The sequence below is a fragment of the Oculina patagonica genome, chromosome 2 (assembly GCF_052425735.1).
Source record: "Oculina patagonica isolate OP01 chromosome 2, crgOcupat, whole genome shotgun sequence".
NCBI lineage: Eukaryota > Metazoa > Cnidaria > Anthozoa > Scleractinia > Oculinidae > Oculina > Oculina patagonica.
Window position 1 is genome coordinate 28744134 of NC_135759.1, and position 14534 is coordinate 28758667.

Here is a 14534-nt window from a genome sequence, read left to right on the forward strand (position 1 = left end):
TACAGTGATTTAATTTCAAACCACCTCATAGAAAGTCCTTCCCTTCTCCCCTTTGTACCCTACGTATAAGGCGCCTGTGAATGTTTTGGCCGCACATTTGGGAAATGCGAAAGGTGCGAGACGGTGAGCCGGCCACGCGATGGAAAAAAAAGTGACGGCGTCCCTCTTCCCTCGCGTGGCCTTTTCGCAATCTCGCGCCTTTCAAATGCCTCCCCCCTCCTCCCCCCTCTGAAAAAAAAAAACTACACAGGCGCCTACTACGCCATCCACGGAGACCCAGGGGCAGTTAGTGGGGGCAGAGGAAAGTCTATACGGGCGAAAAAGAAATCGGCGCCGTTTTCCCACTAACTGCCCGTATAGACTTTCCCCCGCCCCCACTCACTGCCCCTGGGTCTCCGAGGATGCTGCTACGCAAGCTACCTCTTCGCTCCTTATTGTAATAATTATTATTGTGAAGATTTCTACATATACAAGTGAAATACTTGTAAGCTTTATCAGATACTAAATTGTCTATATTTGTCACCTATGGATGTCATGAATAAACAGATAATTTAGCAATCGCCATTTGGCCAGTGGTCTCTCTTTCTACTTTGAACACCCTCCCCGGGTTCCAGATAAGTTTTTAAAACGTCATTAGATATGAGTCTCATTAAATCGTCAGCAATTTGCCGTGCCTTGTAGCTGTCCTTGCTGGGGTTTTTTTTACCAGAGACCCTCTCTTATCTTGAAGGGTTATCGAATGGTCTTTGCAAGCATGCGAGCACAGCGTTTTCCTTTGAGAACACGAGCTGATTGACAAAAGTTAGCCTTGCGAGCAACGAGCACTTGTCAAAAAGCTACCTCCACTAGAAACCGAACATGCGTAAAAATATGCGAGCACGACGAGCAAACGTAAGCCGCGCTCGAGATCGTTCGCTATTTCCGTGTTCGTTCCACGCAGGGTTCGTACGGGTCCTGGAAAACCTGTAAAGTCCTGACATTTTATTGTGGCACTTTCCAGGACTGGAAAGTCCTAGGAAGAAACTTCCGGGCTGGCAAGTTCTGGAAATTTGTTATACTCAAGTAACAACTGAATTCTCAGAACTGACATTATATGAAATGTATGGCAGACAGTAAGGAGAAATAGTATTAATAGGACATGGTCAGCGTTCTTACCGCGCGACCTAGACACTAGTTTTCACGTTTTGAAAATAGTCCATGATGGAATTTTTTAAACGAACCTTCAGAAATCTGCTGCAATCTCTCAGTGTTTCACTAAATAAGAAAATAGAGAAAAAATACACCGAGAAGGTTGAAGCAGATTTCGAAGGCCTACCTTTTGATTTCGGGTGAGGTGGACTTTTTTAAAACATGAACGCTGACCATGTCCCTTTAAGATCTTGGGAATAAAAGGGCTAAATAAGAATTTTGGAGTCCTGGAAAAATCAATCTGAGTCCTTGAAAAGTCCTGAGTGGAAAAGTAATGAAAAATTGTTTGTGAAAATGGGTACGGTGGGTTTTTAGCAAAAAGAGAGACTGCTCGCAGTCTAGAGCAAACGAGCACCCACTAAAATTTTTCGAGCACTCCGAGCAGAAGCCTAACAATTTGGCGAACACTGCAAAATTTTGAGGGACCATTCGTGACCCTTTCTGGAACCCTGCCAGTCATGCTCCATTTTCCTCATCCCTTCTACTTTTGATTGTTGTGTTCCTCTCTCTTTTTTTTACTTTAGGGAGAATTTTTTATTCGTTGATGAAATTAGTGTACTAAACTCTAAATCCGATCACGTTTTCACAGTTGTAAAACCTGAGCGTTATATTTCTGTACCTTTTTTTACCGAGTGAAGGCAAAGTGGGGCACAAACCCTTGGGCCGGGATATTCAAAGTACCGTTTGGGCTCATCCAAGAAAAGCGTGAATTTTCAGTTTCAGGGTTGTACGTTTCAGAACTGTTTATTTTATTTTTCCTTCAGTTTTGACTGTGACTAATCTAAAACAAGCTTCACAAAATATAACACGAGAAAAAGAAGAGAAACAATTTTATACAAGACAAGTTACACCGGCTGTCGAACAAACAGTCCCAGATGTGTACTTTAACATGGTTCTCACATCCCTTGATCCTTCAAAATTTGCCAGATCCTTCAAAAACCCTAGAAAATGAAGCCGGAACGCCGCAAAGGAACAAGTGGAAATCTGTCTGCGCTCGCAGCCTGGAAAACCGAAAGATGGCAGGGGCAATAATGAGAGCGGATTTGAGTTTACTTGGGGGGGGGGGGGGGGGGGAGGGCAGGGGGTACTACCTTACATACGCTATTCGGGTATGTGACGCTGGATGGGGTCCCGGATTTGACGTTGCAGGTCTGCGATGGGTTCCAATTTTGGCCATTTAGTGTTTTACTCTGAGATGGGGTCTCTAAATAGAGAAAAATAAAGTCAAATTAATCTAAATCTGGTCGTTTTGAAATGTGCGCAAATAAGTAGCAGTATAGTGAAGAAAATTAAAAACATCCCGCTCTGAGACGGGGCGTGTAATTGAGCTCTTTAGTCTGAGATGTGATATCAAATTTGAGCTTTTTTTTCGTCAGCAGTGAGTTTCACAGGTTCTTACATAGCCTGATCCAGGCTCTCAGTAGGGATGGGGGATAGCGAAAAACTCGAGCGAGCGAGGAAAAAAACGTGGGGGTGGTAGAAGGCGGGCTTCGCTCGTCTTCTTACCTCCTCGTTTTTCCTCGCTCGCCCGCGTTTTTCGCTCTCTCGTTCTTACACCAAGGATGAACCAGAAAGTTTCTAGACCCCAACCCACCGACCCGAGCTTTTCCAAATATCCCCGGGGGGTATTACTTGAAGAACCAGTTATTCTGGCTTTTGGTTTGTATCCTCCGTGGCTAGATGATCCTAGACAATTCTTATTACGGGGTGCTTGAAAGAAAAGGTCTAAAGTCTGTAATGATCTTAGTAGATACCGTCGATTACCATCCTTCCGACGAAATCAAAACCTGATATGTTTAAAGTGGGAGCGGGGAGTGTGGAGGAACCTGGGAATAAAAGTGGCGGAAATTATACGGGAAGCGGGATTCCCCCAGTTATGTTACTCTCTGCTGCAATGAAAAATTATAGGTAACATTTGAATTCAAAAACAACTGAAAAAGCGTTGAATTAGCTTATGAAATGGCCATTTTATTTTTCGTAAAACTTGATCTGGACCCCCCCCCCCCCTCGTCCAGCTTTTACCACCATCTTATCTCGGGAGTAGCACAACGACTTGCCGAACTTCAGAGATGGAGTACATCAAGTGCTATGAAAGTAGCATGATGAAAAGGACCGACCCAAGCCGCAAGGAAGCCTGTACGTTGATCAAGTCCATTCATTGGCCAACCGTAAGATGTCGAAAATCTTGAATTTTGCCCCTGTTCACATATCAGTGACCCAACTGCAGCGACAAAAAACGATTACTCTAGGAAAGGGCTTTTAATCGCTTTTATTTCGCTATACTTCACAATAAACTTTGAGCCTCAAAGAAGTAAATGATAAGCGGTACATCAATTGGTGATTGTACTTGAATACATGACTGAACAGAGATCCGAACTTCCTTTCGCACTGAGCCCCCCAGCGTGCACCTTCTGGTTGAACAAATTAGCAGCTAATACCTCTAGCTACCCTTTTCTAAGTCAGAAATAGTTAATAGCCAGTCTTCAGTCCTGCAGTAGCGATTAAATATATGTGGTAGGTGGAAGCAATTGTCCAATGCGGTCTGATTGAAGCTGCATTGTTCCTGCATTGCAATGACGATGCACGGGAACCAACACCCATAAAGAGAACTGGAAACTAGCCCGGCTGTGCCTTGGTCATGTGATTACCTTTTAGCCAATGGCAGAAGGCAAAAACAGGTCACACGTTTCGTCTTGGTCTCCATTAACAGGAAGTTTGCGAACTAAATCACACTATAAAATTTGTCTTTTCTTCAAGTTTTCCACGGCATAATAGCTTTCAAAGAAGATGGCGTTAAAAAGGATCAATAAAGTAAGAGTTAAGGTTTCTTCAGTTACAATTTTGTGAGGTTTGATAGTGAAAACTACACGTTTCCAGAGATGGTAACCCTCGGACGTGAACTGTATGGCCGGCTAAAGTGGATTTTCGTGGTGGTTGTCAAGAGTGTGCAAGTTTTGTTTAAGCGATGGATATCCCACTCGTTGGGTACTCTTCAATGTTATGAAATTGATGGTTGATTTTTGTTCTGATATTTCAGGAACTGCAAGATCTTGGACGTGATCCGCCAGCACAGTGTTCGGCAGGACCGGTCGGAGATGATTGTAAGCCAGTTAATTTTTGTCGTATTTCATTGACTTCAAGCAAAACTTTTTACCAGCAGATGATCGTTACTTTTAAAGCTAGTATCGCTGAATTATTTCGGCTGTTGAATTCTTCGTTCTTTGGCAGGATTTCGGCTATTTATATTCTAATTAACAATGTTCTTTCTTTTACATTTTGTGGCATCGCGTGAACGATGAAGTATTTCACTGGCAAGCAACTATCATGGGTCCGGTAAGGAATTCTTTTTAGTTTTGAAACTGAAGTGTCTTTGAAATATTCTTGATGAACTATATTGCCATGCTGTTGCTTAGATGTGATGTTAATTTGTCTCGTTCCTCGTTTCTTTGCGAACAGCCCGATAGTCCATACCAAGGTGGAGTATTCTTCCTTACGATACATTTTCCAACAGATTATCCATTTAAACCTCCAAAGGTAGGCAACTGATGTATTTTATGTAAACCTTATAGCTTACAAGTTTGTAATACCGCCTTTCTTAAGTAGTAGTTTAAAAGCTGCTAAGTACGGTGGAGTTTTTGGGACGCGTAAAAAGGAGAGGATCGGTCTTCCCTTGCGTACCTTTTCCACCGTTCTTCCGGTTTTTCAAATTCACTCGTATATCTTGTGCTTATTTGATCCAGCTCACTGTTCGAGTAAATGGCTTTCCTTGTTGACTGTTAGTTTATAGATTAAAGTTTCTTCTTTTCTACAGCAGTCGGCGAGCGAATATAATAACGACTTTTTGAGTTACCAGGGCTCAATGCCTTTGTACATTTTAGAATTGTATTGATTTGTACGTATTTAGTTGACATTTAGTGGACAATTCTCTGGGCTGACAAGCATTTTGCAAATTCAACTCGATTCCTGTAGCAAATTTGTGTGATAACGTTTAAACTAAGAACTGGGAATTGAAAATTTAATATTTCTTTTCACTGATTGCTCAAAAAGATCACAAACTTTGACAACATTTTGGTATTGCTCAATCACATCATGTTGGTTGGCCTGTGTGGAGGCTTGTCACATTTCTACATTCACTCTACCTTCAGGGGTTCCCCAGTCGAATACTAGGTGTAACTCAGAGTACCTTAAACCCTACATCAAATACGTTAAAGGTTATAAAATTGCCTACAATTGATACTAAAAAAATTTCTGCTTCAAATGACGAGTCTTATTTTTTCCCAACTATTCCAGTGAAAAGATATGCATAATTTTGTTAATCAAGGATAAGAAATTACCTGAGTGATCACACACAAATTGCCATGAATGAGACAATTTTGAGAAATGTGGAATTCGTCGACATGTTTTTTTTGGGAGGTAATATAGTTATCTACGTGCTTTTCATTTGAGTTATAACTCTTTAAAGGCGTCGCTATCGGCCCAAAATATATTTTGAGAAAACAGCGTGAGAAGTCTTCACACCTCACTTGACATCACTTCCAGTAAAATCTCCTGGAACATATTTCACCATCATTATTTACTTGATTTCCACACAATTTTTTTTAAAATAAAAGATCAACATGGAAAACTAGAAAGCATGTTTGGAACAGTTTTGGCATTTTAAGGTATACGTTACCGTAAGTCACAACAACTCAATGATTAGCACCCATGCTGTAGTTGTCAAGTTTTTTGAGTATGGGATTTTTGAGACTTCCAAACGTGACCTGACAAATTATTTCTAAAGATGTTTCCAAAGATTTACCAAGACAATTGAACAGAACAGTTTCTCTGTGACCGTTAAAATGAAGATAGTGATAGATTCTGTAGCAAGCATTTTTGGGAACAGACAAAATGTATGGTCTAGTGAAAATTAACATGATGAAAAAAGAAATGGAAGCCTTAATTTCATTTTTTTACCTGTCAGGATGGCATAAGAGGGAGATAAAAGCTTGGTTCTATAATGCTATCTTGAACCCTTCAACAAATTTCTCCATCTGTCCCTGTTTCTAGTGCTACAAGGAGTAAAGGGTTTGTCCGTGACTCATGATAAGGGCAAAAATTAAACCGTGACACGGAAATTTTTGAAAAGTCATGGAAAAGGTCATGGAAAGTCATGGAATTTCAAAAGCTCAAAAGAGTACGAACCCTGGTGTGGTATGTGGTCTGCCTGTGTACTCTTGCCCTGTTGATTCCAACTATAGGACATGGTAGACAAATCTATGGCCAATTCAGACCCACTCCTTTTGTGTCTCCTGTAGTCATGCTAAAGAAAGAACTCTTCTGATCCTTCTGATTCTGATTTCACTGAGCTTCCAACTCTAATTTTATATTTTAATTGCGGAAGGGCATTACATTCTGCACTATCCTCTGAGTCTCCAAGTTTAGACTTTAGTGAAGTTTATCTTAGTGCAAAGTATGTGCATAATAATGTAGTAACATTTATGTGTTCGGCAGCCACATGTAAGTAAAGCTTTTTAACATGTTTATGCTGTATTGTTGTTGTTGATCTTTATTTATTGTATTTTTTTCAGGTATCTTTTACTACAAAAATATATCACCCTAACATAAACCAAAATGGGAGTATTTGTCTTGATATCCTACGTTCACAATGGAGTCCAGCACTTACAATTTCTAAAGGTAAGATTGCTGTACATATATTCATCCCCAAAATGACAACTTCCTAAGTGTTTCTTTGTTCCTCATCCATTATGAAGTTAACACCGTGACTAAAATTGGACGGGGGCCATTTCAGAATTGTAGTTGATGAATAGTTGTTGGGCCAGGATCATTTCAATTCTGATGAAATTTGAGGAATGTTGCCAATGCATTTCAAAACATCATGAAAGCTTTCTGGAACATTTTCTTCTGTTGGGGGAAACATTAACTTGTAAACTGTTCAGAATGTGCCGAGAGTTGTTATCAGTCCACTGAATCTTCATTGACAATGCATTCAAAATATGTTAAAATGTGTTTCAACACAGTTAATTTCATAAAGGTACCTTGTCACAAATAGAATCCATCTTAACAGTTCATCTTAACACCGCACTGTTCTGTTGTAATATATAGTCTCTCAATAAAATTTATCCTTTGTATCTTTCTCTCTCTCTAAAAAAATTCATTACTTCTTCAAAGGTTAATGGTAAAGTCTGTATTTAAGCCTAGTGGCCCATCATGCTGGCACTTATCCCGGTTTCAGTAGCATAAAGCAACTAGGAGTATTTACTGGGGAAAACCCTCTGATGGACTAGCATCCCATCCACGGTAGCCTCTCATGCAGTCGTTCTTAGGGGCAATCGTGTTTCACTCCTCCCCACAAAATTTTGATTATTAACTGACGACAATACCTCAATGGTGATTGGTAGGTTGTCTGGTGAGTAAAACAATGGGAAAGGAATGTTGGCCTCGGTTGAGCAGGCGCTCGTGGGGAGGAGTGAAACACGATCGCCCCTAAGGCTGCATTCATTATGTATGCTACAGGGGGGGGCAGAGGATTTTTTTTTTCAGCGGCTCTGTTTTTTATATCCCCTCCAAGGTCTAAATAAATTTTCATAATCCCCCCATGCAATCAGCCGAAAAATGAATACCCCCCCCCCCTCCTCCCTCACAAGAAATATCAAAATAAATATCTGTATAATAGTACACTACCTTATTATAGGAATAATTTTTATAACGAAGCATTTTAACAACGCGAACAAAATTTACGCGTTATAAAATTGACGCGAATTCAAGAAAGGTTCTGGTTAAATCCTTATTGTGTGGTTCCAGAAAATATCCATACCCCCACCACGGAGGGAATTGGAAATTCCAGAGGGGTGGGGGGGGGGATCAAGGGCCCAGGAAATTCCGAAGAGGAGGGGGTTGCCAGTGAAATTACGTTTCCAGACAGTCAAGTTTGATGCAGTGCAAACTAATTTCAAACATCGTTTCTTACCTACTCTACAAATGTTTTACATAGCAAAAATAGCACCCTGGGTTCTTGATTCACAATCGCTTTACATTTAAAACGGGTTTTCTTTCTCCTGAAAGCACACTGAAAGCAAATAATTTCACTGAAATCCTCCATGTTCGTTCGTGGATGCGGCCGCCATTACTTGTTACCAGTCCCCCGAAACTTGTCACGTGGTTTGACCGAAATGCACTGGTGTCAAGTATTGCTTGTTTCACGTTCGATGGAAGGAAAATCGTCCTTGTTTGTGAAAAGTTTCATGTTTATTAGCGATGAAAATAGTGTATAATGATGTCAGAAACTCGAGATTAACTTGTTCTTGTTTTTTCTGGCTATTTGTTTGTAATTTTCCTGTTAAATTTTGCTTTCTCAGCGAGTATTAGCGATTTTCCGATCACGTCTACGGTGAATGTTTATATCAACACTTTTCAAATCCGTGTTCTGATACATTTAGCTAGCAGTTTTCTAAAGCGATTGGAATGAAAAGGGATGGAAGGTTATACAACAAGGTAATTTGGCAAGTGACTACCAGATATTTTGTCTGTTTGCTTTTGAGGAAATTTCTGTATTTTGTCTTCAACAGTACACGTATGTATCGTTTTAACATATCTTCCGATCGATCAGTTACACACTATAACTGTTTACAAGATTGGTGGCCTAACATTTAGAGCATTGTACAATTTATAATTTTTTCCAGAGGGGCTGGGGGGTACGCAATATACTTTTGGAAATTCCGGAGGGGTGGGGGGGTTTATTTTTCTTAACAAAAACGGAAATTCCAGAGAGCTGGGGGGTCTTACGTGAAATTCCCTCCGTGGTGGGGGTATGGATATTTTCTGGAACCACACATTGTAAAAAAGTTAAATAAAATTAACGCAAATTTTTGAAATTCGCGTTAATAACATGTATCGTTAATTTCCTATAATAAGGTATAATTATATGTTTGAGATTTCAAGAGACATGTTTAATAACAACATCGAGAGAGTTTTGACAGTTTATGTCATACCTATGCCAGCCAGTCTAAGTAGCGCAAATTAGGTATACAGCTGTAGATAGCCTGCCAGCTTGTGTACGAGTACTACCAGGAGTATTGACAGGAACCTCCGTTTCACTGTCACTCTCGTCGACAAAAGCAACAACCTTATCATTATCATCACTCTCACTATCACACTCATCCACGGATTCATCTCCATTGTTGCCATCCTCTTCACCCTAATTTCCCGGCCGTTCAGCATCATTCCTCTCAAGTGCAACATGTGCCATTATTCTCCTTATCTTATCATTTTTCTTCCCAAGGAGAGAAAGTTTATGACGGTCTTGTTGCTTACAATCCTTGAAAGAAGCTGCTGTACTTATCATTTCTTTTTTCACTTTTTTTAAAACTATTACAAAAGCTAGACAGAATCTTACAAAAAATAAGCATCCCCCCAGTAGATATTTAACAATTTTCATATCCCCCCTTTTTTGGCTCTAAAAATTTGAGAACCCTCCCTAAAATCCTCTGCCCCCCCCCCCCCACCCCCCTGTAGGATACATAATGAATGCAGCCTAAGAACTACTGCATGGGAGGCTACCGTGGATGGGATGCTTGTCCATCAGAGGGTTTTTCCCCAGCATTAAATTCGCTGGTACCCATTTATACACCTGGGTGAAGAGAAGGCACTGTAGAGTAAAGTGTCTTGCCCAAAATCACAACACAGTGACCCAGGCCAGGGCTCGAACCTGGACTGCTCGATCCATAGTCCAGTGCACTATCTGTAAGTCAACTGTGACTCCCACTTCTGGAGAAGTGGTAGGCACCGATGGATGGATTAGCTGACATACAGTTTATAAATGCTTAATCGAAAAGTACCGGTACTAATATCAATAGTATCATAATATTTCTACGGCGCAAATTAACATATTTTAATATGATCAAATGCACCTAAAGGCAGGGTACTTAGTTTTGGAACTTTTCAGTTTGGTTATAAATGATATGTTTGTTTCAGATGCAACTAAAACTTTGGTACATGTGTATTTATATTTTACTTTTGTGTTTCAGTTCTTTTGTCAATATGTTCCTTGCTCACTGATCCAAATCCTGATGACCCCTTAGTGCCAGAAATAGCGCGGATGTATAAAACAGACAAGGGTAAATATGAGGAACAGGCTAAGGAATGGACTCGCAAGTATGCTATGTGAACTTTAAAGGACTGTGATTTCTCATGTCTTCAAGAAGTCGTGCTGTTCTTGAATACTTGTCGTTATGTATAAGGTTATTTTCTCTGCCTGTGTCCTGTAAGTTAGGCCAAGTAATGTTCATCTGTGCTTGCTGTAAGTGATTCACTAGTAATTTTGCTTCAATGTCATCAATTTGATGGCATATCTCTCCACAATGTTGGTTGTATTTAAGAGTTCACATATGGTGCGAAACAGCCTAGGTGGGTATCAAAATGTAAAGTGATTATAAAATACCAACTTTTGATGTTCGAAGCTGTGTTGGTCAAGTATTTGCACTCAAAGTGAGTTTGTTGGTACTGAAGTTTGAATGAAACCATTCATATCCATGGTTAAGATAAATCTTTTAGTGTTCAAACATGAAAATTTGAGTTATTACAAACATGTCTCTGTAGAGCAAAATCGTTTCTGTTGACAGTTGTGAGTACATAAGTTTGCCCAATGCGCATTCAAATGTAAAAAAAAAAAAAAAAAATTGGTGGCCAATCATGTCAAGTTTGATGCCCACTTAGGACATCCTTTTGCACCACGTGTTCACACTTAGATGATGAAGATTTGAAATGGAATAGTAAATTGGTTATAGCCCCCCCTTTTTCCCCCCGTCTTTTTTCCCCCCGCCCCTTTTTTTTTTTTCCTCCCCTGTACCTGTATATGAATACTTGTATGTCAGTCGTAGATTGCAGTGTTTTCTTGTTAAGTGGATCGTGTGTCCATTTGTTAAATTCAGATCTTGATTAATGCAGCCATAATTTCGATATAAAGTGCTAAATGTTTGTCTGTTTGTGGTGAAGCTCTGTCTAAGTGTTCTTGTTTATGTACATATACAGTGATTGTTAATAATATCAACACTTTCAGCCTCACATTCAACATCTAATTTCTCCTTAAAATGTTCTTGTGCACTGTGTGTTGGGAGAATTTTGTAGTAGATAATGTACAGACCTTTGTATTGTGTTATCTGTAGTAGGCAGTTCTTTGGTTCCATAGTAATCTCTTAGGAGAAGTTAGGCGTTGGTGTCTTGTAGCATTGAAAGTGTTAAAACCTACTTTTTTACTATCACAGTTTTGTATTAGTTGTAAATCCAGTTTACATCTGTGTAAATTGGCAACAATATAGTTTGTAACTGACAGTGTATGGGTTAAATGCCAAGGAACCCCCTGTTATGTTTTATTGTAATAATAAAGATTACTGCAAGTGCTATACCTTTAGCTTGAGCAATTACTAAATTGTCTTTTTGTCACTATTAGATGCTGTGAATAAACAGATAATTTAGCAATTGACTCAATGTCTATTACTGGGTGTCTTTGGCAACAGTGACCTCACTTTTTCTCTGTATTTTGTTCATTGGTGGTTTTTTGTTACTTTTTCTTTCAAAATGTCTGCTTGTTATTAGCATATAGAGCCAGGGAAATATAGAACAGATTAATTTGGTTGGGCTTCCACTGTTTTTTTCTTTCTTAAAAAAGGGAATGTTGCTAGTTCTGAAATCCCAACATGGTTATTTTGTCTCATTACAATTCCTACCTTATTTTATAATTTAAGAGATTGAAAACAATATTTTGTTTATATTGATACAAACCCTCAGAGAATTTAGAAGAGCTTGGAAGCTTTAATATTTTGATTTACTTCTTGGCTATATTTGTACATGTTGTATGACTAGGTTTGCAGAAACTTATTTTAAGCTCTTCTAAACTCTCAGGTGACTAGTGGTCTTTTCAAGATTTAAGAAAACCAGGGGCTTTTCTAACCTCATAGGCAAATTGGCTTTGTGATTGTTATGCAATCTTTTCTTCCCCTGCATGCATTATTCCCCAGTTGCAGTCTCCTTTTCTGTTATTTTGATATGGAAAGAAAAGAAGACTTGGCTCTGACGCTTCATATAAAGTATGTTCCAAATAGACTGATTCTTTCCTATTAAGCCTTGCAAAAGAAATCGAGGCTCAGAGAAGGCGTCAAAGAAAAATTCAAGATGGCAATGAGACCTCTGAAATTTGGCTAAATTTTGCGAGACACACATTTTTCGAAAGACCTTTTTACCACCCCTTGCTTTGTCACTGTGGGCTGAGTTATCAATCAGGGGATTATTCATACAGGCATGAGTACAGAGTTCCTCAGAATAACCGGTTTCAAAAACCAGTTATTTTCCTCAATGATCAAAGATGCGAGCCAGGGCAGTCTCCTTTGCTTTCCGTCTCAATTCTGGTTTTCATGGATATTCTTTATACTTTAAAAATATTGAAATTGATAACATTTTAGGGTGTTGAATTTCATGTGCTGAGTGGCTTACCCATCTCACTGATGCCATATTCAGCATGACACTGCTCAACATTTAAGAAAGGTTGAAAAGCCAGGGGACCTGTACAGCCTTAAATGGAGAACACTGCTGTTTGTATCATGCTCTATAGAAATACATGTAGATGTGTGCATTTTCTGTAATTTTCTGAGTTAAGTATCATATTTAAGACCAATTTTTCTTGTAGTGTACTGAGATGCAAATATTTTGCACACTGATCAGTGCGGTGTTGAATCTGTTACTAACTACACAAGCACTCCTTTGCTGTTAGTTGATCAGGGTAGAGTAATAAATATTTTACAGTAGTTATTAGTCGTCAAGTGACTGTAGCGTCACACTGGAAACTCCTATGCATAGCCCCAGTTGGTATTGAACTGTTTGTTGATGCAGTCCTACTATAAACTCTAAAGGAATATTTCAAGATTCATCGCGAATGAAAATATTGTAAATGAAGTTACTTCTGGAAAACCTAAGCACTGTAGTTACAAACAAAGCTTCATGTATAATCATGATGAGTGCCAATAAATTTGAACTTTTAGTCAACGTTGCACACTGCATGTCAGTGGTACAATTCTGGTCAGGTTTATACAAAGAATGTATAACTAAGGGAGTGTATATAGAGTGTGGATAAAATCATAGTAAGACCCATGATCAGACTGAAGTGAAACTATATTCATCACAGTTGTAGTTATAATTATTACAGCAAGGCACCCAAATGTGTGACCACTTTTAATTTATTCACATTCTTTCGTGAGATTTAATCCAATCAAAAGCCGTGGATAGCTTCCAGTTGACTTCTGATTGGATTAAATCTGCACAAAAGAATGTGAATAAATTAAATGTGGTCACACATTTGGGCGCCTTGCTATAAGGCAAGGCATAGAATCTTGACAAAGGCTGCAACAGGATTTACACCTGCCAATATGTCAAAGGTTTCCAAACCTTTCACTCCCGGGTTTTTGGGTGTCAAATCCGGAGGGGAGCCTCCCCCTCCTTTCATAGGATATACATTGATTCAGAGCCAGCTTCTGGTGTGCAGATTTGATGTTGTGATCTTCTTCAGGCTCTATCAATGGTTGAATTTTCCAATCACAAATGTTTGATTTACTCCTTAATAATAATAGTAACAACAACAGCAACAACAAAATTTCATGCTTATTTCATAAAAACATAATCAAATGTGCATACCGTAATTAAGAATAAATATGAAACAAATTAAACATGACATCTTAAGAATCTCAAATGGCAGGAGGATGACCAATTGGCTGTTTACAAAGAGTGGAGGAGTTTAGTTTGGGACGACCGAAAGCAAATCTAGCCAGTGGTAGAGAGGTGGATATGCCTAAGATCTCTGGAATCAGGGACGGCGGAGCCGGGGGGGGGGGCCCCCCCCCCCCTTCCAAAAATAAAGACTTTTTAAGAGAAGAGTCTCTTAAGCCCCCCCACTTAAAGTCACTAGTCAGCCCCCCCACCTGGAAAACTGCTCCGCCGTCCCTGGGAATACAAGTCCAGTTTCAGAACTGGCAATATAATAGGCAACCTTATATAAATAAATAGGAATTTATACCATGGCAGCAGTATAATTAGTAGAGGGGGCCTCTACCAACTACGGTGGCACAGAGAAGGGGGAGGGGAAGGGGAGTGGAAGGGTACTCTTTGAAATACTTGGTGGGGGTGTACTGCCTGGTGTTCTAAAGCCAGACCCTATTTCAGACCAGAACATCTGTTTTCAGACATGCCCTCTAAAGTCCATGCCTTTCAGAGAACTGATTTCTGAAATCAAAATTGGCTTTAGTAAAAACTTTTTTAAAAAAACGCACACACAAACACAACATATATTTTTGTTTTCATAGGCC

The 14534-nt window shown here is 39.5% G+C and overlaps 1 protein-coding gene across 1 annotated transcript; it reads left to right on the plus strand.

Moving 5' to 3' along the window:
• Nucleotides 1–3841: 3841 nt before the first annotated feature.
• On the plus strand, nucleotides 3842–10841 carry LOC144643957 (ubiquitin-conjugating enzyme E2-17 kDa). The gene is made up of 6 exons (XM_078503357.1): nucleotides 3842–3999; nucleotides 4226–4289; nucleotides 4490–4521; nucleotides 4645–4722; nucleotides 6756–6861; nucleotides 10212–10841. The coding sequence occupies exons 1-6, from the start codon at nucleotides 3976–3978 to the stop codon at nucleotides 10349–10351; spliced, it is 444 nt and encodes a 147-aa protein (XP_078359483.1). The 5' UTR covers nucleotides 3842–3975; the 3' UTR covers nucleotides 10352–10841.
• Nucleotides 10842–14534: the final 3693 nt, after the last annotated feature.

Excerpts from the sequence above, each read along its gene's own strand:
- LOC144643957 (XM_078503357.1), top strand. The coding sequence starts at position 3,976 with ATGGCGTTAAAAAGGATCAATAAA. Across the intron at positions 4,000-4,225 it reads CGTTAAAAAGGATCAATAAA|GAACTGCAAGATCTTGGACG; the intron begins GTAAGAGTTAAG and ends CTGATATTTCAG. Across the intron at positions 6,862-10,211 it reads AGCACTTACAATTTCTAAAG|TTCTTTTGTCAATATGTTCC; the intron begins GTAAGATTGCTG and ends TTTGTGTTTCAG.